At 32.7% G+C, this 27988-nt stretch overlaps 2 protein-coding genes and 1 long non-coding RNA gene across 7 annotated transcripts in view; 2 read left to right on the forward strand and 1 right to left on the reverse strand.

The window, feature by feature from the left end:
* LOC141380560 (uncharacterized) lies at positions 1-9092 on the forward strand. The gene is made up of 3 exons (XR_015524056.1): positions 1-109; positions 4496-4569; positions 8797-9092. It is a non-coding gene; the product is annotated as an uncharacterized LOC141380560 (long non-coding RNA).
* tgm1l5 (transglutaminase 1 like 5) lies at positions 6520-27973 on the reverse strand. 2 transcript variants are annotated; one of them, XM_087307785.1, is made up of 13 exons: positions 26773-27973; positions 26309-26669; positions 23954-24205; positions 23490-23608; positions 22666-22773; positions 21412-21589; positions 16821-16959; positions 16090-16282; positions 14896-15049; positions 10904-11359; positions 8729-8889; positions 7377-7513; positions 6520-6857 (listed from the first exon to the last, which is right to left on the reverse strand). In XM_087307785.1, the coding sequence occupies exons 2-13, from the start codon at positions 26529-26531 to the stop codon at positions 6713-6715; spliced, it is 2265 nt and encodes a 754-aa protein (XP_087163911.1). In that variant the 5' UTR covers positions 26532-26669; positions 26773-27973; the 3' UTR covers positions 6520-6712. The 2 variants fall into 2 exon arrangements, with proteins under 2 accessions (XP_087163911.1, XP_087163910.1); XM_087307784.1 differs by lacking the exons at positions 21412-21589; positions 22666-22773; positions 23490-23608; ... (1 more) ...; positions 26309-26669; positions 26773-27973 and adding an exon at positions 17685-17975.
* LOC147838282 (uncharacterized) overlaps positions 16822-27988 on the forward strand; it is a 60964-nt gene continuing 49797 nt past the window's right edge. For 2 of the 4 annotated variants that reach the window (XR_015523999.1, XM_087307801.1), the window contains exons 1-2: positions 16822-17017; positions 21491-21654. The gene's annotated coding sequence lies outside the window, so the exon portion shown is untranslated. The remainder of the gene's footprint in view (positions 17018-21490; positions 21655-27988) is intronic. The other 2 variants (XR_015523996.1, XM_087307805.1) reach the window with 1 other exon arrangement.

Raw genomic sequence — 27988 nt, forward strand, 5'->3', positions numbered from 1 at the left:
CGTTTGCCAGTGACCGCGGAGATGGAGGACATGTGTTCTCCACGCCACCTCATAGCAACCTAGACCCAAACAAGGATAAAAGATAAAGAAACATCCTTCGACGAAAACAGTAAGTGTGCTGTCCAAACAAAGTACTAAAATTTAATGAACAAAGCATTGAGTGTATGAAATAAGAGTTAAGTACAATTAGTATCGTCTCCATACGATACAAACCATACAACGTTACAGTATAAAACTAAATTAAAACGTCGAGAATGAGTTGGATTTTAACGCTGTAACAGCTTCTAGACAGCAAATTAATAGATTTGTGAAGTGAGGTTTGTGTTATTAATGATGAAAAACTGAAAAGTGAATGTACAGATTATTACGAGTCTGGATTTGTGAACGTTCAAGGCTTTAAAGGGGTCATTGATTTCACTTGAGTTACCGTGTAATGTTACTGTTTGAACATTAACCTTTAAGAATCATTACGGTGTTTGAGATATTTTATTTTACCAAATGTACTAAATTAAACAACTTTACCCCAATCCAAAACCTTCCTCCCGAGATTCCAATAACTTAAATGCCTGCAAACATTTTCAAACATTCTCACTAGGGCAGCAGCACGATATGGCAAAAATATAACATTGCAATATTCTTTCAATCTGCTATATATATATATATATATATATATATATATATATATATATATATATATATATATATCGCAAAAATTGAAAAAAGTTTGAGAACCGCTGGTTTAACTGTAATCGAAGTGAAATTGTATTCATATATATTTTAAATATATATTAAACTTTTTTCATAAAGTACCACCTCAGAAAAGAATTGTCTCTCCAAGTACCACCATAATGAACAGTATTTAAATAAAGTAGCCTAGTAGGCCTAATTAAGGAGCTATAGCACTGCACAGTTCAAAAACCAGGCAGATTAATTATTATTATTAAGAATTTTTATTATTGTCAGCCACTTTAAACATTATAGTTTGAACAATAACACTGTACTGTGCTTATATGTAAAAAAAAAAAAATTTAAATGTCCACGTTTTAATTAAAATGTGCTAATAAAATGGTAGACTACTGTTCTAAAAAAGTAAAAAAAAAAATTAAAAAAAAAAAGACTAAAACTCCAAATGTAAAGTATTAACATGTAGTAGGTTATTCATCAAAACCTAGAAATGTTGCTTGGACCTCATAAAAATAGTCATCATATTGTATATATAAATAATATGTGATACATTTTTAAATATATTTTGCATGTAAATATATGACATGTTCCTCCGCGTACCTCTAGTGGTACACGTACCACAGTTTGAGAACCACTGAGTTAGACTATTTGAAAAAAAATGTATCATTCAGATTGATTTATTGATTCTGTAAGAGAGTGCATAAAATATAATAAACAACTTACAACCATATATAAATTCAATAAAAAAAGATACAAATAAAAAATTATTTTCTTATTTAATAAAGTGTTTTATTGTTTTCCGAGCAGTCAAACTGTATTCAGGTATACATTAATTGAACAATAAAATGTAAAATAATACTGTAGAGTCTTCTGTTTTATAAACAATTCAATAAAATTAACCATTGTTCATTTGTCAAAGGTACAAACTACTCTTATGCCTTTGTTACGGTTTAACTGGTGACAGTGTTAACTGGTGTCCCTTTCCAGATGTAAGCTATTCACGTTTGCTGATTGGCAGATTAGTCACTTTTTCAGTGCAACGAAACATGCCCATATCAAATAAAAATTGTTAATACTTGGTGTCAGTGTCATTGTGAGCATTATTGATTTTAATATATGTGTAGCAGAACAGTATATAACCAAAATTCTTTTTTTTTTAAATTTAAATTTACATGTCATCAACGGGATTCGAACTCGTATAGTCAAAAGGTTCAGCTCACGCATCAATCACCTTATCTAACTATACATAAAGAGGTCTGTTTTAATATCTTTATCAGTCAAAATTTGCTGTGCTGTGGTTGTGGACTCATGTTGATCGATGTTCCATCGATGTAACATGTTTACGTTTTTTTTGTTACATGTACTCGCGATAACGTGTTTCTACAAACTCTCCCGCTGATAGAACAGCTCTGAATGACAAAACGATGCTTCATCAGTTGCTCAAACCATGTTTTTTCATAGGTGTAGACACGTGTACCTGTGCCTTAGGAGTCGTGTTAACTCATCACCCATGCTAACACATGTAACATACATAAAGACTTTACAAAAAATGAATACAAGGAGGATATTATGATGCAACATATTATAACTAATATATATATATATATATATATATATATATATATATATATATATATATATATATATATATATATATATATATATATATATGAATGTAAAACTTCATGTAAAAGGTATCTTAACCTCAATATAGTAGTATATTAATTTTGAACTAATAACAGCAATAATAGATAGAATATATTATAAGAACAAATCAAAATAAGCTAAAATAAACCTCTCAGAACACTCTCAGCAGGTGATGGACTGGTCATTTTCCACCGGGTCTCTGTCTGGATAGTAATGAGCTGTTCTCCCACACCATGTGACCCTCCGTATCAGGTTGGGGTGATGCTCTTGCTCTTGCTCTGCTCAGTCACTTTTTCCATGGTCAATTCCTGCCCAAATATCTCTCACTCTTTAGTGGAGTTCAGTGGTGAAGCTTCGATTGGTGGGTGACTGTAAGCCGGGGTCCAGTTCAGTTTCCCTCTGGATGGCTGATGTGGGTTCTGGAGGTGTAGTGATGAGGGTCAGAATCATAATAACTTCCACATTTGTGTTCAATCTTCACAAATATTTAAAAAGACAGTCTGTATTAGGATTGTGTAATTATTTAAAAATCCGATTTCGATTTTGGCTTCTAACAATTATGAGATCCCATTAATCGAGATAAACGATTATTGCATCATATACCGCCCCCTTTCCAGTTGTACACATTTGTTGCTCTGCAAGGCTCAGTTGCACGTGAAAATGACTGAAAGCATGTACTGTAATGTAACTTTTCCGTACGGGATGCGCATCATTCTTATTTTTAAAACCGTGAAAAAGCACATGCTCTGTGTGTGTGCGCGCCGCGCTTAGCCTCGGAGACGAGCAGAGCACACACACATCTAACGCCATCTTAATGTGAGCGCTTTAATGGTCAAATACATGCACATTTGTGTCAGAGCGCAGTGTTTAGTGATTATTCACTAACCCTCATTTGTGTAATAAACAAACAAGTTGAGAATCAAAAGACATGATGTGAAAGAGAAACCATATCAGAGCCGCACTATTCTTAAAGTGACAGCGCGCGGTATTCCTGCTGCCGACTGTTTTTATCATTAATCAAACAACAAAAGGAGCAAATCCTTTACTGCTCTTGACTGACGGACCTTTAAGTTTTTCTTACAGTGAAGATGCTTAAAGCAGAGTTTAAACAAGATTTAATAACTCATTTATTTTATCTTTGCTATGATTACAGTACATTATATTTTACTACATATTCTTCAAGATACTAGTATTCAGCATAAAGTGACATTCAAAGGCTTGATTTGGGTAATTAGGCCAGTCATTACATAACAGTAGTTTCTTCCGCAGACAATCAAAAATATAGATTCCTAAAGGGGCTAATAATATTGAGCTATTAAAATAGGTTTAAAAATAAAAATGCTTTTATTCTGGCCAAAATAAAACAAAAAAGCCTTTCTCCTGAAGAAAAAATATTATAGGACATACTGTGAAAAACTCCTCTTATAAACATCATTTGGGAAAAAAAAAAAAAAATATATATATATATATATATATATATATATATATATATATATATATATATATTAAAATTCACAAAGGCGAATAATAATCGTTTTGAATAATTGTGATTACAATTATGACTAAAATAATCGTAAATATGAATTTTCTCTCAATCGAGCAGCCCTCATCTGTATTTGCATTAATTGACTTGATGCGTAAAATAAGCATGATCCTTACCAAGATAGTGGCTCAGAGCAAAAATGTCACTACAATCAGAGTTTTTGTCTTGTTTAACGAAAAGTAGTTTTCAATGAAGCAATATTTCTTTTCTTTAAACATCTATTTTTTATTCTTTTATCAGAATGAGTTCATGTTGATTGTGTCATTTGTGAACCAAAATATTTGCTTTATATGCAGATATGATGTATTTGTCAATCTCAAAAAAAGTTGATTTTTTTTACATTAATTTAGCATCATATAAATTTGTACTTTTTAATTTAATGGACAAGGATTAAATCTTGGCATGTTGCATTGCTCAGTACACTTTTATTGAGATGTAAGTTGAAACACACTGTGAGGTGATATTCAGCTTGACACGCTCATCTAGGACTCAAAAGGTTATGCTTGTTATACAGGCCATAATGTCATGACAAAATTGAGGCTTTCACTTTCAGCATGATTTTGCATCATAATGAAGGTGATTGTGCTGATCATGCCCTTCTCAATGCTCTTGTTCTTGTAGATACAACACGTTTCCTTGTAATTCATCTTGAAGAGTGAAGTATAGAGTTCCCACAGGTCATGGAATATTAGAAGGCACAGTATGTTTCCAGAGATTTTTGTTTTTACTAGTTAACTGTCTGTTAACTTAGGTTAACTTTACTGTTCAGTGGTGCATCTAATCTGTCTTACTGTTCAAATTGAATACATTTATTTTACCAAAAATTTTGTTATTTTGCCTGTTTTCTTTGTGTATGCATGTTTTTGATTTTGTGATATGTCTTAAATTTAATACTTAATGGTCTTAAAAAGGTCTTAAATTTGACATTGTTATCTGCAGAAACCCTGTACAAAGTGTAAAGTAACAAAAACATTTGTTGTCATTTCGTGAGTGTTGTTTTCAGATTGACCACTACAAAAACTGGGTGTTAAAAGTAGATGAAAAGCTTCTATGGAGCTATCAGATGTGGGAGGGAGAAATTCACAACCACACAAAAACAGTAGGATTCTCAGATTTGTGGTAACACTTTACATTAAGGTTGTATTAGTTATTTTTTGCATTTACTAACATGAACAATACAATTATTGTTGTTTGTCTATGAAAATACAGTTGCACATTGTTAATTTATAGAGCATTCAATGTATTCATAAATGTTGAACGCTGATTAATAAATGCTCTCCTAGTCTTGTTCATACAATAATTAATGCTACCTTAATTTAAAGTGTGACCAGATTTTTCTGAAGTCTGCAGTGGATTATTATGTTGAAACTAACTTCATGCTAAAACAATTTTACTATTATGCAAAGCAGCGCTGTACTGTTTTTTCCCTCATTAGGGATCATGGAAATTCAGCTTCTCTGTGCAAGTCAGGGAATTTGTTACAGTATTTATCCTAAAGTAAGAACTTCAATTTCTACAGCAACAAATGTGTTAATCTGCAAAACGTCTGTGTTGTTAAAAGTGTCTTTATTTGTGTTTAGAGTGTTTCACTTGTGCTCCTTGGATTTATTTTGTTTCAATTTAACCCGTTGCAGGGCTCGAAATTAACCTTTTTTCTTGGTAGCACCGCTGCTAATAACTTAAAATTCAGGCGCACCAGACAAAATTTAGTCGCACCCACCAAAAATGAAGAGCACAGTTACTACACATTTTATATTAACAGATTATAGATTAACACTCTAATCACAACTAACAAACAAAAATCTGCATGCGGTCACTGGCCTTGCACACACTGTTTGACATGAACGAACTGAACTAACAATAATAACTGCTGTTCTCACTTGCTGTATGATATTGACATATAACTTATTATTTGCATTTGTAATCTTAACAGCTATAGTTTTTTTTTTTCATGAGCTGTAATATTAGCTTCATCTCAGTAAATGCATGCTCTTTAGAGTCGTATGACTGACAGCATCCTGACAATTAAATAACGTTTGAAAATCTTGTGCTTAATGTTGTGATTTAGGTAGCGTTACGATGAATGCTTTAGTCATTTTCATAGCTCACTATAAAAACTGAAAGTCTTTTATCCCCTCTTCGAAAAGTGTAAATGCTGGATTGACATTCATTACATGATCACTAATCAGATGTGTGATTATTTGTAACCTTAGGTGGTTTCTGAAACTAAATCTGTCAGTGTTGTTTTCATTCTCTCTGATCCAGACTTATACGTGATTGACAGCTGATATGAACCAATCCATTCAGGTCTGTTCTAGCGCAGTGGACCAATAAGAAGAGCTTGAAGGCAGGACAAGCATTGCTGGCTTTGTTTACTGCAGCAAGTTGACATGTCAACTATTTTAAACCATTCCTGAGTGGTGTTTTTAGGTACAACGATGCCTAATGTGTGAATGCCTCCTAATTCCACGCATGTGAAAACAACTATCTTATGCACTTGCACAAATGCTCTTAAACAAAATTTGAGGTCGCATAGATAAAATTTCACCTGCATTTGCAAAACGGTCGCAATTTCGAGCCCTGTGTTGAAATGCTTTGCAACTGGTTCCTTTTAACAACTTCTTTTGTAAGAAACAGTGCAATAATCAGTGAACAAACTGGTTTAATAACATTTATTCCAACAAAACAGTACAATAGCATCATCAATCTGTGATGGTAAACTTTTCACACTCACAAAAAAAATTATGTTTCATTTAGCACCTCCAAAATCAGATCGCATTCAAATTTGTAAAAAAACAAAAAAAAAACTCAGCCACTAGAGGAAGAGCATGTTCATCTTCAGCGGTGTTTAACCAGGATATTTGCGACTCCATGAACCTGAGTGAGTTGAGGACAGTCCAGAGTTGCTAGAAGCTTCTGTGGGCCTGAGCGTTTGGGGACAAATATCTCTGTCAGACGAACCGTTGCTCCACCTGTGATATCACTGATAAGAGGAAAAGAAACTATTTAAATATATTTTTAAAAAGCAGAAGCCATTTTTAAAACATGAAATGTATTTAGACCCTTTTCGCCATTCCAGGTTTCTCAGTAGAGGAAGTCGTCACAGCTGGGTAAACTTAGTGCGCAGTGAATGGGAGAGTACAACAGACAAATTTTTTTTTTTTACAATCTTATTTACTCAAATAATAAAAGACAAACTCCACGATGGTGTTATCAAGACTTTCAGAAAAAGGAAACCAATGTGCAAGACTAAAAACAGCAGACAGAAGAGAGAATAATGTTAAATTCACTTTTCTGTCTCAGGTGCTGCATTAGAATCTGTCTTTTGTCAATACATAGAAATGTTCATACATTTAAAAAAAATCTAAATATTAAAAACTTCCAAGGATTTAAGATGCTGATGACCATTAAACGCATCATAACAGGATTGTGAAATGGGTCCATTGTTCATGTCTATTATCGCAATAAAATTTTTGGATGCATTGTCCAGCCCTACTCTTACCCATAGTGGATGGTTTTGACGTGCTGCAGTCCCAGTCCCTCCATCCGGAAGATGACGTTTCTCAGCACAGAGACCAGTGGATTCTGGAACTTGAGTTTGACTTTCAGCTCTTGGCCCACCACAGCATCACCTACAGGCTGAGAGAGAGCATTGCAGACCACACATTAAGAGCACAGTTCACCCCAAACAAGAAAAAGACAAATCTGATGTTTTTCATTTTTGAAAAAAGCTGATTTCTTTTTTATTTGATGCATTAATAAATCAAGATGACACAAGCTCTCAAATGGAATAAGCAGTGTAGCCTACAAATGGCACGTAAAGCACCCTCAACATTAAGCAAACGAAAGGTCAGTTTAATCGCACAGTTGTCAAATCCAGTTTCTGGAGGACCACAGCTCTGTACGGTTTAGTTTCAACCCTAATTAAACACACTAAAGCTGCGATCACACTGGGCTTTTCCTCCCATAGACTTTCATTCATGTGCACGCATCAGACCGGAAATGCGGGGTTATGCGTGAAGTTTCGCAGGTTGCTGCGGTGCAAAGTTCAAGCTTGATAAGCCCTGACCTGACAAATCGCATCACTTGACTGCGTGAGACCAATCGAGGATCAAATCATGACCTTTCTGGACAGAAATTTGAAAACATGGAGCAATCGCTCGCTTTTTAAATGTCTAATAAGCTTGTTTAATCGGGCTCCTTTTTGCAGCGCCGCATGACAGAATATGGCATGCTCAAACTCTAATTTGACCGCAGCTTTACCTGTAGGTTTCAAACAAGCCTGAAGGGCTCAATTAGTTTGATCATGTGTTTTTAATTAGGGTTAAAGCTAAACCTTGCAGAGCTGCAGCCCTCCAGGAACTGGATTTGACACCTGTGATTTAGGGCTACACGACATGGGAATAATTTGACATCGTTTTGCTACGATATGAATGTCATTTCACCAGATGAATTGAATAGCTCTATTTGAAAAGATTTCAGTCATTTAGATCGACTGGGTGGGAAGTCTTTTTCTATGCATCTGCATAAACTATAATAAAAATGACAGTGTTAAAATAAAAAGGTTTGCTGGGGAGAGTAACTTAAAGAGTATTTAAATACAGAAACTGAATAATCAAATGTAAAATAGCATGATTATCATCATTGTATAAATAACATTAAAATATATCATTAATAAACGATCTAATCCTGTGATGTGACTGTGTTTTACCATTAGTTTACTGAGAGGAAATGATGTGCAAAAATAAAGCCCTGCTCTCGACTCAATGTTCAGTTGGAAGTATCTCAGCAACTTCCCTTTCATGCAGACTTTAAACACAGACATATTTAAACCGCTGTCTGCGGTGGACTCACAGTGAGGACGAGGTCTGGTGTGCGCAGTCTGAAGGTGAAGTGTTTGACCAGAGTTTGCTTGGTTTCAGTGATGCGTCCAGACAGCGAGAGAAGCAGTGACGTCTGACCCTCCAGCTCCTCCTTGTACTCCTCATACTGCAGGATCCACTCCAGAGACTGAACTACACACACACACACACACACACACACACACACACACACACACACACACACACACACACACACATCAGCATTACAACTTCAGCACAAAATATCCAGTTACTGAATTACATCAAGTTTTATTTATACACTTTTGAAATACTTATTTGAATATTATTTAGTTTTAGAGATGTCGTTGTGTGCATTAAAAGAGTTTTTGCTTGCAGTGTCTCTCTTTATTTGGTTTGGTCTAGATTTACAAGTGTACAACACTATATGACTCACTTCAGTGTTATTTATGCACTCTTAGGTCAACAAGACATTAGAATAAAAGTTCTACACACTTTTTTTGTCTAATAAAAAGAAAACATCCAAAAGAAATTAGTTTATCATGTCACAATGGATATTGATAACAATACATATTTTTTTAAAGGCTGTTTGTTTTATAATATTTTTTTTTCTCTTGTAACGAGTCAGTAATCTACATTTAAGCAGCTCATACAGACACCAAACCACCTCTATTCTAAAGGTTTTTACAGAGGGATTTGACCATAAAAAATTAGTTCACAATATTTTTGAAATTATTTTTTTTTAATCCCCAAATATTAAATTCCTTCTGTTCTAATGTTAAAAAAGAATTGTTATATATAGCGTTTACATGTTTGTGGCAGAAATCTATTAGTGGATATTTAAATAAATAATCTTCCATTTAAATATTTATTTATAATTTGCACAATATTCACTTAGTTTACAAAACAGGTTTGGAACAAGTCAAGCCAAACTATTTAAGTCAAACTATTGGTAAGAAAATATTTTCGATAACTGAAACAAGCATTATTAAATACAAACATAATTTCTATATAAACATAAAACTACCCATCTTCTATATTTTCTTCATTTGCAAAAAAATAAGCATGTTTACATGTCTGAAGAAATTTGTATGAATTCTTTAGAATTTTTACTTTTATTCATTGCAGTTGTATAGATTCCCATTCAGTGTTTGTTCAAACAATATTTTTTTATTAAATGCTAAACTTAGGTCGACACAAAACCTGTTCGGTTAACTGATAAACTAGAAAAAATAAATAAATAGAAATGTGTTCACCAAAAAATAAAAAAAGTGCTGGGAAAAATAAATTACGATTAATCGCATCCAAAATAAAAAATTAGTTTTGACAATGTGTTTGTGTGTATGTGTGTGTGTACTGCTTATATTTATTTTGCATATATCAATATAAACATGCATGCATTCATTCATTTGCATGAATTTATATTTAGATATATATTAGATATATATTTAGATACATTTAAATATGTAATATAAATTACAGATATAAATCAGGATTATTAGCCTTTCTGAATTTTTAGCCACCTACCCCTGTATTAACACATTTCTAAGCATAATAGTTTAAAATAATTTCTAATAACTTTGTCATGATGACAGTACATTATATTTTACTAGATATTTTTCAAGATACTACAATTCAGCTTAAAAAGTGACATTTAAAGGCTTAACTAGGTTAATTAGGCAAATTATTGTATAACAGCGGTAACAGCCATTAAAAAATATTGCTTAAATATTGACTTTAAAAGTTTAAAAAACTGCTTTTATTCTAGCCAAAATAAAACAAAGAAGACTTTCTCCAGAAGAAAAAATATTATAGGAAATACTGTGAACAATTTCTTGCTCTGTTAAAAATCATCTGGCAAATATTTGAAATTTTTTTTTTGAATTCATCTGTATATAATGCACACATATATTATGTCAAAACAACCTTTTTTGATGCAATTATTCTTTGCTCAGCACTAATAAAAACGAATCTAAGACTAACGACCATTAAATGAAACAAATTAAAACTAACCTGAAGTGTACAACAAATTTAAAAAATAGTAACAAAATAAAAACGTAATAAGAATTCAAAAATATAGCAATCTCAAACAATTGAAGCATGAGTAAATGATGGCAGAAATGTGATTGAGGCGAAATATCTCTTTTAAAAATATTGATTTTAGCTGGAAACTGTGTTTTCCACTCACTCTCGTGAGGTTTGAGTTGAGCTCTGGTCTGGTCTTTCCTCAGGAAGGCTTTGTGGTGTTCAGTGTAGTCCACGGCCTCCACACGGCTCTGGAGATCCACAGTCCGAGCAGAGCTGCTCCTGTTCTTCAGCACGATGAACAACACGGCGTCCTGACCCAAACACGCTCCACTGTCCTCCATCACCACATCTACTGTCACGTCTGCTCCTGCTGCATTACTACTTCCACTACTACTGCTGCTGCTGCTACTACTACTGTTGCTGCTGCTGCTGCTACTACTACTGTTGCTGCTGCTGTTACTACTGCTGCTACTACTACTACTGTTGCTGCTGCTGCTGCTGTTACTACTGCTGCTACTACTACTACTACTGTTGCTGCTGCTTCTGGGCAAGTAGATGGAGCGCTTGGAGCCGAAACTACAGGCTGCTTCCACTGCGCTGCGCTCCTCTGAAGAGCCTGATGAAGGAGACACAGCACACACTTAATTTGTGTTCACACAAGAGCTAGGTGATATGATGATATATATAGACAAAATAAAAGTCTACCGTTCTATATTATGCTTTATCGTTTATTTCATGTTGTTACAATATCAATTATTTACTGTAAGACTTAATAGTAATTTAGTAATGATTTATGAGCGCAATGTTACTCGCCATTATGAAGATGCAGACAGAGACATGAAGAACAGAATTGTGAGGAAGTCATTTACAATGTTTACAAAGTCATTGAATCACAATGGTTTGTTCTGTAGGCAAACAGAAAAAATTTTAGCTTAGAGGCTAATAATATTGATCTTAAAATCTTTTTACAAAAATGAAAAACTGTTTTTATTTTAGAAAAAGGCGATAAATTTTAACTTCAACTGTATGCATCAGGCATGAAATCAACAGAGGACAAAAAGACAAAAAATATATTGTTTCTGTGTTTTTAAATAATAATAATAATAGAAACAATAATTCCAAAAATAATATTCTTTACATAAAATAATATAAATAATCTCTTGTTTATATTTATGAAAATAAACAAGAGATGAAAAAGAGATCCAGGACCTTAAGTATGGTGAGAATGAATGAATGAATGACAGCTTTTAAAAGTGCCTCAGAGACATCCCCCTTTTAGCCCAGTAGGCCTACCTTGTGTTTTATTTGCTAATGTAAGCTATTTTATAAAAGATAAATATAATCTATAATAAATAAAACTCTACATTATTTATATTCCTTCATATTACCTAAACGCCTGATAAGCTTTTTCTAATAATGGACAATGCACAGATATTGATGTTTCACAAAGTTTATACTCTACATTAATTAAAAGTAACAAGCTTGGTTTACAATATTTACAATGTTTACAAGGCTCTACTTACATTAAATCTGAATCCCAAATATCAGAAATGAGAAGAGATTGTTAAGATTTAATTAAGGTCAGTTTTAATGTTACTGATTAATGCACTTGACATAGTTCATTCATTCATTCATTCATTTTCCTTCTGCTTTTTCCCTGGTTTATCACAGCGGAATGAATCGCCACTTGACAGATTTATGTATTATTAATTTCAGGTGGTTTGTGTGTGTTTTATGTTTGGTAAAATAAACTCTAATTGCATCTTTAGTGATTTTCAAACAATTACACTGTCTTGTCCCAATAGGTGGATTTAGAGGTTTTTGCAAAAAAAAAAAAAAAAAAAAAGCAGAAGTGGATTTAGCTGGTGTTGATGCAAACGTAAATTTACCTTGTTAAAAACCAAAGAAATGTCTAAAGTGATATTTAAAAAAAATAAAATAAAAACTATTTTATTTACTAGATAATAACCTTTTCAATAATAAATGAAACTTCTGAACCTAATCAGAGGAGCCTGATAGAAAATGCTCATTTACAATGCTGCGACAAAATCTCATGTGTATTTGTATCTGGCGCAGATTGGAATTTGTTGCACATTTATAAATGAAGCAGTAAATTTTTGATTTCAAGCAGACTTCAGCACCAAAATAATAACTAATAGGGATGTAACAGTATTGTAAATTTGTAGCAATTTTTTTCAATATTACCGTAGTCGCATGACTCGATAAAACTATAGGTCTTCTGAGAAAATTTGCTTAGGCGAATGAAGCGAACGGGAGGTAGCGGAAACTACAATTCCCATCAGCCCAGGCGTGGCCATCATCCTTTGCGGTCTGTTGTCACAACAGATCCAGTAATGTGGAAATGGAGTGTGTTGCTAGTAGCGGGGATGAAAAAGAGCTGGAAATGATCGAACCTAAAGCGGGTTTTAAATCGGATGTGTGGAAGCATTTCGGTTTCTTTCTAAAAAGATACGAAAAGGAGAAAAGGTGACAGACAAAGACAAAAACAGTATGCAGGCACTGCCAGACTGTGGTGAAACATAAGTCGGGGAATACGACTAATAACAGTCATGGGGACTGCAGAAACACAGCACACTGTTCAGATTGGTACAGACATTGACTTGTACCACAAAGAGACCTCTATCTCACTTATGGCTTACATTTACATTTACATTTAGTCATTTAGCAGACGCTTTTATCCAAAGCGACTTACAAATGAGGACAAGGAAGCAATTTACACAACTAAGAGCAACAACGAATAAGTGCTATAGGCAAGTTTCAGGTCTGTAAAGTCTGAAGTGGTGTCGTCTCAAGTGGTGGAAAGACAATGCACAACGTTACCCACTGATGTCAACCTGGGCCAAGTCATATCTCTGTCCCAGAAACCTCAGTCCCAAATGAGAGGTTTTTTTTCTGTTGCAGGGGACATTGTAAATGCCCAGAGATACCAGCTTTTGCCAGATTATAGTTATATGATAATTTTCCTTAAAAAACCATCTCTATCTAAGTGAGTGAGTGAGTGATTAAATGTTGAATGTGATTAAGTGTTGATGTGAGTTTTCAACAATACTAAATTGAAACTTTATTTTTTTACATGGTTTAATAATTTTTTGTTATTAAAAATGAAAAATTGAAGTTTCTGTTTCAAAGCTTACAGATAGATGGCTAATTTGTATGTCATTGACACTTTTGGCACTTTTGTCGAGTATTTTCATTAGTTATGTTTTTCCTGTAAATGATTCAATAAACACCGTACCGTGCTATTCATACCGAGGTATTACCGTACCGTGAAATTCTGATACCGTTACATCCCTAATAACTAATAATAGAGCTTTTTACCACATTTTGTAAATAACTGTTAACATATTGCAAATAAAAAAGCAATAAATAAATTCTAACATAACCGTACGTTCACACCGAAAGCGTTGAGAGCATCAAAGTAGCTGGAAGTCGTTCACTTTCAATGAGAGCCGGCGGCGAGGAGCAGCGCGCCGCATCTTCTCTGGCGTGGGCGTCGAGCATAGTGGAAATCAAGTAAACTTTATGGTAAGAGCTATGACGCGGTTCGGCGGCAAGCAATCAGAATGAAGACATCCACTGCTTAATAGGAATTTAGAGAACACAGACCTGTGAACTTTGGTTCCGACCACAGTTGTTCCCAAGGGTTTGATGATTGCGTCGGCGGATTTCCAATTATTTACGATATTTTTTTACAGGAACATGCATTAAATAACTTACTGGCGAGTTACTGATGTTCATTAATGTTATATAAATTTATCTTAAAAAAGCGGGAATCTCATGCGACGTGACAGTACAAAACAGTACTGCTGCTTCAGGATATTTCAGACATATGGACACATATTGGATAAATAGAGCAAAGCCACACGCAACTTGATCTTACATTGTTAAATGAATTTGATAAGAAGTGCGCAACATTTTCACCCTAGAAGCATATTTTATGCAGGAATGTAACTGATATGCTGCAACGGCCCCTTTAAATACGAGAGCAATGTAGCGAGTTTTGATGCTCTCGCTGCCGGAGCTGAAGGCAGACAGTGTTGTCGCCAGGGCGGCCAGAGCGACCTTGGACGCTCTCGCCACTTTCGGTGTGAACGTACGGTAAAGGTTTGATCATTTGCTTATTGTTCTGACCTTCTGGGTGTTTGTAGAGGTGTGTGATGTCCACTCGCTGATCTGAGCCCACAGCTTTGGTGCTGATGCAGTGTCCGACAGCATTTTCATCCACTTTAATCACTGTGAAGGAGCCGTTACTCTGCCGCTGCCAGAACACTTTATCACTGTTCACCTACAACACACAGACAAACATTTACCACCAACATGCCTTCATTCCAGTACCTTAGTTACGTAAAGGATTAAAAACTTATGCACTCATGTCTAGTGTTTTGTTTTGTTTTGTTCATATATATGATTGTTTATTTATGTATCATAAAATATATAAATAATATTAATAATATTATATAAGTTTTTTTTTTAAGGTTTACTTTAGATTTTTTAAGTCTCTCCAGATTGACAACATTAAAAAAATAGGGAATTCCTAAAGTATATGTTTAACGCTGGTTTCTGTTGCAATATTGGCATTTTGGGGGACTTTTTAGTAAATGTCCAGCCTTGTGTGTTCAATACGACATCTTATGTCTCATGTTTTGAGTCAAAAGAATAGTTTGATGCCTTCCTACTACTGGATGGATTTCAAAAAGGTTTATTTTCTTAACACTGATCCCACTCGGTTTGCCGTGTGTTAAGAATACAGCCTTTTATTAGTGGCTTTAAATCTAAAGGTGGAATTTTGCACTCCTTCATTCTTCCTTTTAGAGCTGTTTTGGCAGCTCTGTCTATTTATTGATCAATTGATTAATTAATTATTTAATAATATAGATGTGTTTACCTCAGGAGTACTTAAAACACAAGCATAGTTATCCAACGGAAAATGCTTTTACAATAAATAAAGACATTTGTAGATTTTAGATGATTAAAAAATAATGTTTTGTTTTTAGAAAAAAGAAGTCAGAATTAGGTTATATTTTTAATCTGTCAATGGGGTAAGCAAAAAAAAAGCTGAAAACAAGAATATTTTACTTACCTCGCTGTCAGATTATTTTGTTTATATTAAGGCAAAAATCACATATTATTTCTAAAATAAAGCATAATTTATTTATTCATTAATAATTTTAAGATGTTTGGACTAGAAACAAGCCAAAAACTACATGAATTTGCAGTGTATGTAGCGAAATTGCATGCAACCGAAAGAAATTGTCATCAACTATTCTACATGATTAAACACTTTGTGATTGATTATATATTAAATCACAGAAAAGAAAGTCATACTTCAGCAAAAACGAAGGGTGTGTCGTATTTGAGGTAGACCTGTCCACTGCGCACAGCAGCTACAGATGTGGGTCCGCAGCGGAAAACACCCTGACTGGTTTCCTGAGGAGTCGCATCAACAACCTGCCAACCTCCAAAACCTGCAGGCAGATCCGGCCGGGTCATCCAGGACTCATTCCACACATGGAAGTTCCTACAGAGAGAAGCAGAAAACTCAAAAGCACTCAAAAATGACTTTTGCTGCTTGTTCGAACTACTTATTTAAAATGGGTTGAAATAACACAATTCTTAAGTTGTTTTTGGGACAACCTATTTGATTTTAAGCCACTAACATTTGTAAAAACTATTAGGTGAAACTCAGTATTTTTACAGTGAGGGATGGTTCACTCAAAAATGAAAATTCTGTCATCATTTACTCATCCTCCACTTGTTCTATATCCCTTTCAACTGAACACAAAATAAGATATTCTGAAGAATGCTGAGGGAGGAGGGGACAGCCATTGACTTCCATTGTATTTTTTTGTTCCTACTATGGATGTCAATGGCTTAATGTATAAATGTTCACCAGAAGAGTTTGTGCTGGCTTATTCAAAAATGTTAAGTCCCACGTGCATAACATGGTCTCCCCATTAAAATGACAAGAACTCAAATGTTGCTAAAATGTTAAAAACAAAAATACAAAGCACCACCACCAACAAAACATATAGTAAACAACACAGGATTGTACTTACCAGATTGAATCGCGGTTTAAGTCTTTTATCTCCTCCAGTTTCTCGTCTAAATAAACATCGGTTGTCAAAGAAACATCAGTGTCATGAGCAGAGCTGAAGTTTGAGACGGGCCGTGTGGGGACGCCAAAACACCGCAACACTGGGAGAAAACGAGAGCAAAATTACCACTTATTGTACCGTATATTCAAAGTACTAAGGTAAATAGGCAAGGCAAGGCAAGGCAAGTTTATTTATATAGCACATTTCATACACAATGGCAATTCAAAGTGCTTTACATAAACAAGAATAAAAGAAACAAGTAAAATAAAAATAAAAACAAATAATAAAAATGCATCAAAACAAAACATAAAAACAGGTAAAATGTGATATAAAAGAATGAAGAAGAAGAGAAAAACATGATAGTGCAATCTGTCGGACGCAGCACAGTGCTCATTCAGTAAAGGCACAGCTAAACAGATGTGTTTTCAGTCTTGATTTGAATGTGCCTAATGTTGGAGCACATCTGATCATTTCTGGAAGCTGATTCCAGCAGCGAGGGGCGTAGTGGCTAAAAGCCGATTCACCCTGCTTTAACTGAACTCTTGGAACTTCTAGTTTATATGATCCTAAAGATCTGAGTGATCTGTTAGGTTTGTATTGAGTGAGCATATCTGTGATGTATTTAGGTCCTAGGCCATTTAGTGATTTATAGACCAGTAATAATACTTTAAAATCTATTCTGAATGTAACTGGCAGCCAGTGTAAGGACCTGAGGACAGGTGTGATGTGCTCTGATTTTCTGGTTCTGGTTAGAATTCTGGCTGCAGCAATAATATAGAGAGACCGTTTAACAAGTTGTTATTGTTCAAGACAAACCAACTTTACCTCAAAATTCAGTCTTACTGGTCCTGTTTAACGTTATATTTGGTACAAAAAAATGTCAACTTAGGTGTCATAGTGTAACGTTTACGTTTAATTCGTTTTAACGTTAAATTGTCCGGTCACGCGCCTTAAACCATCAAGTAACGTTAGCTCTTCAACATCGCAAATAACACACTAACAAAACTTGAAGACTTGTAACAAAAATACTACGCTTTCGTTTATTTATCTCCGAAAGGACCGAGTGACCACGCGATGAACAACCATCTTTAGCGCGATGGTGTCTTGGGCGTCTCTGATTGGCAACTCCCTGTTCACACGCTCAAGAATCTTGTCAGTGATTGGCGAATATGATCGTCAGGACAAACAAACACATAAATTAATTATTAAATAAAAGTAATTGTAAATAAATACAAGTCATTTATTTAAAATCTCCCCAAAAATACAGCAATAAATGCTACAATATACAAATCAGCACAGCAGATCTAAAAACTACAGTTAAGGGGTGGAACTCAAACACTTGAAGAGTGCTGAAAAGATAGGACAAGGCATACATACACACTTGACCCAGAAAACACAGCACGTTTCCACAAGAAAAATACATACTTTAGAGATTTATAGGAATTACAATAGTGTTTTTGAACCACACTATAGCAAATGACTTGAATGATTCTATGGTAACACAACAAGTTATCCAAAACTGCTTAGAGTATATTATACACCACATGTAGTAAAATTAAAGCATACTACAGTATTTATTAGAGTTGATCAATTGACTTTATGCAGTTAATATACAGTATGATGTAGCTTTCATTAACAAAGTGTTGAGAATACTATAATACATTTTTTATATAGTGTGGTTCAAAAACACTATAGTAATTACTACAAACTACTTTAGTATATTTTTCCTATATGGTTCTCATTTAAACCTGAACATTCTGGGAATAACTAAAGTGATTTTGCAGTGTTTTAAATATATATAGTGTTTTAAAGTGAAATGGTTTGACAGAATTAGCTTTACTATTAAGAGTGTCAAATGTAGCTTTGTTGAGCTTGTGATAGAAATAAAATTAAAGTCCTGTGTTAAGTGCAGATACATTGGGCAATGCATTAAAAAATGTTGCATGTTACTTCAGGGAACCTGGTTTAAGTGTTTTAACAATGATTAATTATAATTCCTACTGAATGACGACTATAATTCAGTCATATGCACATTTTGGTAGTCGTGTAAGTGTTAATTGATTACTCATATAATAGCTTACTTTACTAACAAGAAAGCCAGTTATTTTAAAGGGACAGCACCCTAAAATTTGTATGTTCTCACCATTTAGTCTCACTTAAGCAGTTTTAAACATTTTGAACACAAACTTGAACACAAAAGAAGATATTTTGAAGAATGTTGGCAAAAAGCAGCCATTGATCTTCATACATGTTTTCAGAAATACTAAGACAAAATTAAGTATACTGCAAACAAAAAACAACAACATTTCTTACAGTTTTTGTCTTGTTTCTAGTTCAAATATCTAAAAAATCTTAAATCAAGAAGACTGTATTGTCCCACTTCAGAAAAGTACCTTTGGACAGGGTGCCTTTTCAGTTACAGTTGCACAGGAGTGGAATTATGTCCCCAGCAGCATCAGAGATACAACCGCCTTTAATATGTTTAAAAAACATTTAAAAATCTGGTTCATAGAGGATCAGACGTCTCATCATTACTATTAGAATGAACCAAGCATGTTTCCATTTGTGCCTACCTTAATGATTTGTCGTTTAAATGTATTTCAACTATTTTTATCTCTATTACAAAATGTTGGTGTTTTAGTTTAATTTGTATATATTCATACATATGTATATTTTAGTACTTTTTAACTATATTTGATTGATTGTATAATTCTTGTATTGGTTTTCAGGGACAACAGATGAAAAATAGCCCTTTGGCTAATTCCAACACAATCTCACGGCAATTCGTAACTTTTTGATTTAGTGGCTAATTCGTATGAATTTGTACGATCTAACTCGTACAATTTAGTATGATTTGCTCATTCCCCAATGATGGTTGGATTTAGGGGTGGGGTTAGGTGCCACGCCTCCTTTTTAAAATTGTACAATTTCGTACGATTGAACTCTTACGAATTCGTATGAATTAGCCACTAAACTTCAGGCTGCTAATTCTGGTACATTTGCAGAAATGCTAATTAATGTACACTGTCGCTGCCAAATAAACAAATAATAATAAAAAATAATAGTAATAAAAAAGCTTTTATAGACAAATTAGAAATATTGTTTTTCTTTTAGAAGTAATAAGTAAAAATTAAGTGAGTTTTTACTTAGAACAAGCGAAATAATTTGCCAGTTCAATAATTTGAACTGAAAACTAGATTCTTTTTCTTACCCAACCAGCAGATTATTTGGCTCATTTTAAGGAAAACCTCACTTTATTTTGACAACAATTTTGAAAACAGAACAATATTTGCAACTTGTCTAGAAAATGCTTTTGATTGAAGAAGTTTTGAGAAGGCACTCGCTGTAGAGCCACTTGAGTGGAGCTCACCTCCAATGAGGGGAGGTTGAGCTCCAGCTCCTCCTCTTATAAACTGTTTTTTAATGCATACAACTAAACCCACTGCTAACCCCGACCTCCAGTGACATCACATGTAGAAGTGCAGCAAGGAGCTGGAGCTCAAGCAGATGAAGAATATTTATATAACTTTTTTATATTATATGCAAAATTCTTTATCCAAAAACAAAAAATTCTTAAATCCTACCCTCATTTGCCCATTTTTTAATTGAAATTGATTCCTTGATTAAAGCTATTTGTTTATCTGACAACAAAAAACTCTGCAAGTTAATAGAAACTTATGAAAATATCATGCTTTAAGTATGTTAGTAATTAATGCTTTCTGTATTTTTTTATTTAATTTAATTCTGTACTTCCCCTTTCTTTATGTTCTCTTTTTTTCCTCTTTCTATTACTTTTTTTTTACTTATTGTTCTTATCACTTTGTAATTGTATATTATTGTATTCCAGTCTTCTACAGATTACTTCCTGATTTATATTTTACATTTCTTCTTTTCTAAATAAAAGTTTATAAAAAAAAAAATAAAAGAGCTGGAGCTCAAGCTCCCCCTTGCTGGAGCTCAGCTCTGCCCATGTGGCTCTGCGGTGAGTCCTACTTGGAAATTTAGATATTTAGACTAAAAACAAGACAAATTTAATTTCAATTGCATTGAACAAATGTACTATGGAAGTCAACGGCAGATTTTACAACATTCATCAGTATATCTTCCTTGGTGTTTATCAGAAGAGATAAATTAAACCAAGCTTAGAAAAAGTGGATTAAATATCCTTATTTCAAAGATTATTTTTCTTAACCAACAGATTATTTTATTATCAAAAAATATTAAAAACTCACTTCAGACAGCAATTCTGAAAACAAAACAATATTTCTAACCTGTATAGAAATTCCTTCTTGACTAAATAAGTGTTATTTAGAACACAAACAAAACAAAAATTGTAATTGAGAAAAGTTTTTTTGTTTTTTTGTATTAAATCAAAAATATCAAGTCAATGGCAGATATTTTTCAACATTCTTCAGTATATCTTCCTTGGTGTTTAACAGAAGAAAGAAATTCAAATAAGTTTGGAACAAGTGAATGATGAGTAAATGATGACATCATTAAAGTTTGGGGTGAACTATCCATTTAATACATGAATTGTACCCTGTGCACTCACTAGTGTTGGTGACTCCAGCAAAGACCCAGCACTGTCCAAATTTGACAGGAGTTCCTCCGCTTTTGTGGTACTGTTTCAGGATGGCGCTGCTTCCACTCCAGGCCGTGGGAGAAAGTCCACCCTCGTAGCTGTTTTGCCAGTTACCAATCAGCACACCTTGATCGTCATTGGAATTAACCTGACACATCCACAAAATTACACCATCAAAAATGCAATAATGCAAAAATGGCTTCAAAATTTGTGGTAAGGATTATTTGTTATTAATTCAGAGAATTACAAAATATTTATTGTTATTTGTTGTTGTTATTGTTATCATTATTATTATTATTATTAATATTATTATTATTATTGTTATTATTGTTGTTGTTGTTGTTGTTGTTGTTGTTATTATTATTATTATTACCATTATTATTGTTGTTACTATTATTATTATTATTATTATTATTATTATTATTATTATTATTATTGTTGTTGTTGTTGTTGTTATTATTATTACCATTATTAATATTGTTATTATTATTATTATTACTGTTGTTGTTGTTGTTGTTATTATTATTATTACTATTATTGTTATTATTAATATTATTATTATTACTATTATTATTTTTATTATTGTTATTATTATTACTATTATTATTATTATTGCTGTTGTTGTTGTTGTTATTATTATTATTATTACTACTACTATTATTATTGTTGTTATATTACTATTATTATTATTGTTGTTGTTGTTGTTGTTGTTATTATTACAGTTATTATTATTATTATTAATATTATTATTATTATTACTATTATTATTATTATTATTATTATTAATTGTATGTTTTTTATTTATTGATTTATTGGCTCGGTTATTAATTCATTCACTGCATCAATATTTAGTTTTAATATTCAGAGATTTCTTGGGACAGTAAAATAATTTTTCTACATTTACAATAACATTATGTTTGTTCTGTACAGGAATTAAAAGATCCTCGCAGAAGAAAAAAAAAACTATTTACAAAAGAGAAATAAACTTTCAGCAGCAAACTTTTTAAAAAGCAACTTAAAATAATATATTATTATATCTAAAACATTAGTAAATCAGGAGTAAATTAAAAAAATTTTGCGCAAACTATGCTTTAAAATTTAGGGGTAGGGATTAGGAGTGGATTTAATTCAGACTGAAATAATGTTGACTCAAATCTCTTTACCCAGAAACACATCTCTGTAAAAAACACAAAAGCATAGACAGATCAGAGACTAAAGACTCACCAGTGCAGATATCACTCTCACTACATTAATAGGGTCTCCCCATCCTGAACATGGAGATCCGCTCTTCTCCAACACAAAGAAACACGCTTCCAGGACGCCTTCATCAAACTACAGTCAAAGAAAGATTAAAGCAAGATAGCTATCATAAAAAGTGTCATATTAAAAGATTTTTAACTGTATTGGAATTGTTGGATATATTTTCCAACTGTATCGGTGTTTAAAGTGAAATAGCCTACATGTTATTTTTACTGAAATATATTTTATCATACAGCTGAAGTCAATATTATTAGCCCTCATGTGATTTTTTTCCTTTCAAATATTTCATGATGTTTAAGGCAGAAAGGACATTTTCACAGTATTTCTTATAATATTTGTCTTCTCTACAAAGATTTATTTTATTAAATAATAATCATAATAATGATTTAAAAATAATAATGATTTATTTTTAAAAATAATATCGACAAACTATTATTTTAGTTTTATAGCTGGAATAAAATCTATTCACATTTTAAAGATATATATTTTTAATGCCACTGCAAAAAATACTTTTCTTGCTTAATCTAGTCCAAATATCCACAAGTTCTTAAATCAACAACCATCTCTTCTAAATTAAAAGATATAAATAAATTATGGTGGTGTGTTCCTTGACACCCCAGACCAGGGTCGTAACATAAAGTGGGGGCTCGTCTGGGATTTTCCCCCAGATTAAAAACTTATTTCCGGTTCATGAACCCTTCTTGTGGATGTACAGTAATTTCATATATAAATATAGCATACATTTAACAAACTTTCTGTGTTTGAAAAATCAAATATTCATATTTTACCTGACCGAAATTCCAGGTCCTGGTACCAATCTGTTGCTCAGTACCATAGTACATTTTGCCCATATCATTCAGCACATATTCATTTCTTTCAGCCTCATCCTTCAAGTACACCGGGTCATCTGACAGCAACACAATGACATCATCTTTTATTTTTGTTGTCCCAACACAAACCGATTAAGTTAGCTTAACAAATGTAACTGCATAAAACAATCAAGTTGTCCCAAATAAAATCACAAGAATAGTGTTTGTTACTATGCTACAGTGGCCGAGAGAGCTTAACATGCTGCAATTTAAGAAAACCAACGCTATCTCACGGCAATTCATAACCTTTTTTGTTCTTTTTCTTTTTTTTAAGGTGACAAATTGTTTCAGCTCAATTTAAATAAGTAGCTTGGCCAAGCAGCAGAAATCATTGTGTGTAAGTTTAATGGATTACACATATCTTCTTTTTCTTTAGATAGTACCTTTGCACCAAGGGTTGAACAGCATGTAAATGTCATTGTCAGGTGTGTACGGTGAAGTGGCTTTTCCCGCTGGGCAGTTTGTGACCACAGTGAGCTTGTACTGTCCGATACAAGCCGTCGGAAGAGAGTAAACTGATAGTTTGATGGTGGTTTTTGCCTGTTCGATAATCTTTGCCTCCCAAGCATTTTTCTTGAATTCCGACACTATTGGAACACTCACAAAACTGTCCCGGTGTGCTGGTACTACATTACCTGCAAAACATCCAGACAACAATCAGAAAATACAAGATGGCTGCTCATGCCATTATATAATACAGTAGAAACATGATACATGGCAATATATCTTAAATCTATCAATTTATGTAACAAGTTACGGTACAGATATTTATTTATTTATTTATTTATTTATTTATTTATTTATTTATTATTTATTATTTATTTATTTATATGTCAACACATCATAAAAAACAGCATATTTCTTTGGAGTCTATTATTAGCTGTCTTGTGAAATTTTTATTCCTTTGAAAACATTTCCCTTATTTTTCTTGTTCTGTCTCTTGAGATTTTTTTTCAACACATCTCTAAACATTATAGTTTTAATAACAAATTTCTAATAACTAATTGCTTTTATATTTGCTATGATGACTGTACAGAATATTTTACCTCTTATTTTTCAAGTTATTTTACAAGTGGTTAGCGTAAAGTGCAATTTAAAGACTCAACTAGATTAATTATTTGCACACAGTGGTTTGTTCGGGTGAAAATCGAAATAATATAGAGAGAGATAGTAATTTTATTAATCTTAAAAAATTAATAAAAAGAAAAACTGCTTTTATTTCAGCCAGACTAAAATAAATAAAAATAAATTATCAGAAAGAAATATTATGTTTAACAGAGCAAGGAAATTTTCACAGTATGTCTGATAAATTTTTTTCTTCTGGAGAAAGACTTATTTATTTTATTTCAGCTAGAATAAAAGCAGTTCTTAATTTTTTAAAAAACATTTTAAGGTCAATACTATGAGCCCCTTTAAGCTGTATATATTTTCAACTGTCTACAGAACAAACCATCATTAACATTAACTAATTACTCTAATTGACCTAATTAACCTAGTTAAGCCTTTAAATGTCACTTTAAGCTGTATAGAAGTGTTTTGAAAAATATCTAGTCAAATATTATTTACTGTCATCATGGCAAAGATAAAATAAATCAGTTATAATAGATGCGTTATTAAAACTATTATTTTTAGAAATGTGTTGGAAAAATCTTCTCTTAGGAAAAAATAAACGGGGCTAGTATTTCATGGGGCTAATAATTACGACTTCAACTGTATTATAAAAATTTCAATAGAGGGAAAATAATTTGGACTTCGATTAAATATGCCATTTTTAGTATTCATAAAGATTGTGTTGACATATTTGTAACATATATTTTCATGTCTGCACTGTAACTTGTTAAATAAAATACGTCATTTGAATATATTGTCATGTATTTAGACATACTCAGTATAGAAATAGAAATCAATATTTAAATACTCAACAAATTTTCAATGATTACAATTACAAGTTGTGCTTCCTAGTGGAATAAAAACAGAAACCATCACAGAACATTCTTATAGTTTAAAATATCTTACAAAATCTATTACAAACTATCAAATTTTAACAGTCAAACCTGCACATTTTACTACATTTTATACTGTAAGGCAGAAATTTACCAGCAAAGCCTGATTAAAGCAATTTACTTTTCATTAAAACAATATTTTTCCATTATAGCTATTTCTAAAGCATTTGAACTGGATGGTTTTATTTTTATTTCTCATCAGGGGATATTTGTTCAAATATATGACCAATAATTTTATACAGTATGATAAATAAATAAATTATATACTGAAGTCAAAAGGAAAACTACTTCTGTGAATTTTTAATTCTTATAAAAATATTTCCCGAGTGTTGTTTGCCGGAGATAAAAATTTTTTTCACCACATATTAAAACATAATATTTTTAATTACTAATTTTGAATAGCTAATTTATTTAGTCTTTTCCATGATGACAGTACATCATATTTTACAACTTATTTTGACAGATACTGTACTTGTTCTCAGCTTTAAGTGACATTGAAAGGCAAGCCATTGTATTACTGTAGACAATCGAGAAAAAATTCCAAAGGGGGCTAATAATATTGAGCTTAAATCTAACTAAAGAGAAACTAAAACAAATAAGAGTTTAATCAGAATAAAAAAATATTTATTAAAATGTCCTTGCTTTGTTAAACCACTTGGGAAATATTTGGAGGGGAAAATCACAGCAGGGCTAATAATTTTGACTACAACTGTATATAGTAAAGCCATGACTGACCGAGTCTGAGCTCCAGGTATAGTTGGTCTTTGTTTGGAATTAAAGGTCTTGACAGTTCAATAGTCATCTGGAAACACTGTCCTCTGCGGATGATTAGATGATTGCTAAAGAAGGCGTCTGTGTGATGCTCCTGTCGATTTTGTCCTTTCCTGGTCTTTATGAGATCAACAGAACGTACCTGAAGTACCGCATCTAAAACAGCAGGCACAAACACAAGGTTCATCTTTTATTACCATTGATTACGAATGGACATTTCTGAAGGCCTTTTAGGTCTTAAAGAGATAGTTTACCCAAAAATGAGCATTTGCTCACTCTCAAGTGTCTTTATTTGGCTGAACAAAACGCAGATATTGTGGCAAAGCTAAATGTAATGTGTAATGTGTATTTATATAGCGCATTTATTGTGTATGGCCATACACCCAAAGCGCTTCACAATCATGAGGGGGGTCTCTCCACACCACCACCAAAAGACCTGTAACCACTGACTTCCATAGTAGGAAAACAAACACTACAGAAGTTGATGGTTACAGGTTTTCAACATTTATCAAAATATCTTCTTTTGTGTTGAACAGAAGAAAAAATTTAAACAAATTTGAGACAAGATATGATGGGTGGGTAAATGAAGACATAATTTAAATTTTGGGGGAAACTATCCCTTTTCAGAAGCTTTGTGATCTTGAGAAAACCTTATAGCTGTGGTCTGAGCTCAATCTTTTTTTTCTAAATATGCATTTATGAAATAAATTTTGTCAATCGAAAACATACCTTCCATACACTCCCAGAAAAAAAGGTACGAAAGCTGTGCCGTGAGTGGTACCTTTTTGAAAGGTATATATTTGAACTTAAAGGGTTCATATTGTTACCTCATATGTATACAGGGTGGGTCATTTATATGGATACACCTTAATAAAATGGGAATGTTTGGTGATATTAACGATCTGTTTTGGCACATTAGTATATGTAAGGGGGCTTGTAAATAACTCATAAAAGAATAAAGTTACGTTAAAACCAAGCACACCATTGCTTTTTCTTGTGAAATTCCCTATAAGTTTATTAAGGTGTATTAGACATCCATTAGTCTATTAGACATCTATTAGACATCCATTAGTCTATTAGACGTCTATTAGACATCCATTAGTCTATTAGACGTCTATTAGACATCCATTAGTCTTTTAGACGTCTATTAGACATCCATTAGTCTATTAGATGTCTATTAGACATATATTAGATGTCTATAAAACATCCATTAATCTTTTAGATGTCTACTAGACGCATATAAGACGTCTATAAAACATCCATTAGTCTATTAGATGTCTATTAGACGTATATTAGATGTCTATAAAACATCCATTAGTCTTTTAGATGTCTACTAGACGTATATAAGACATGTATAAAACATTCATTAGTCTATTAGATGTCTATTAGACGCATGTAAGACGTCTATAAAACATCCATTAGTCTTTTAGACGTCTACTAGACGTATATAAGACGTCTATAAAACATCAATTAGTCTTTTAGATGTCTACTAGACGTATATAAGATGTCTATAAAACATCCATTAGTCTTAGATGTCTATTAGACGTATATTAGACGTCTATAAAACATCCACTAGTCTATTAGATGTCTATTAGACAAATATTAGACATCTATAAAATATCCATTAGTCTATTAGATGTCTTT

The sequence above is a fragment of the Danio rerio genome, chromosome 23, assembly GCF_052040795.2.
Source record: "Danio rerio strain M-AB ecotype USA chromosome 23, GRCz13ab, whole genome shotgun sequence".
Classification (NCBI taxonomy): Eukaryota; Metazoa; Chordata; class Actinopteri; order Cypriniformes; family Danionidae; genus Danio; species Danio rerio.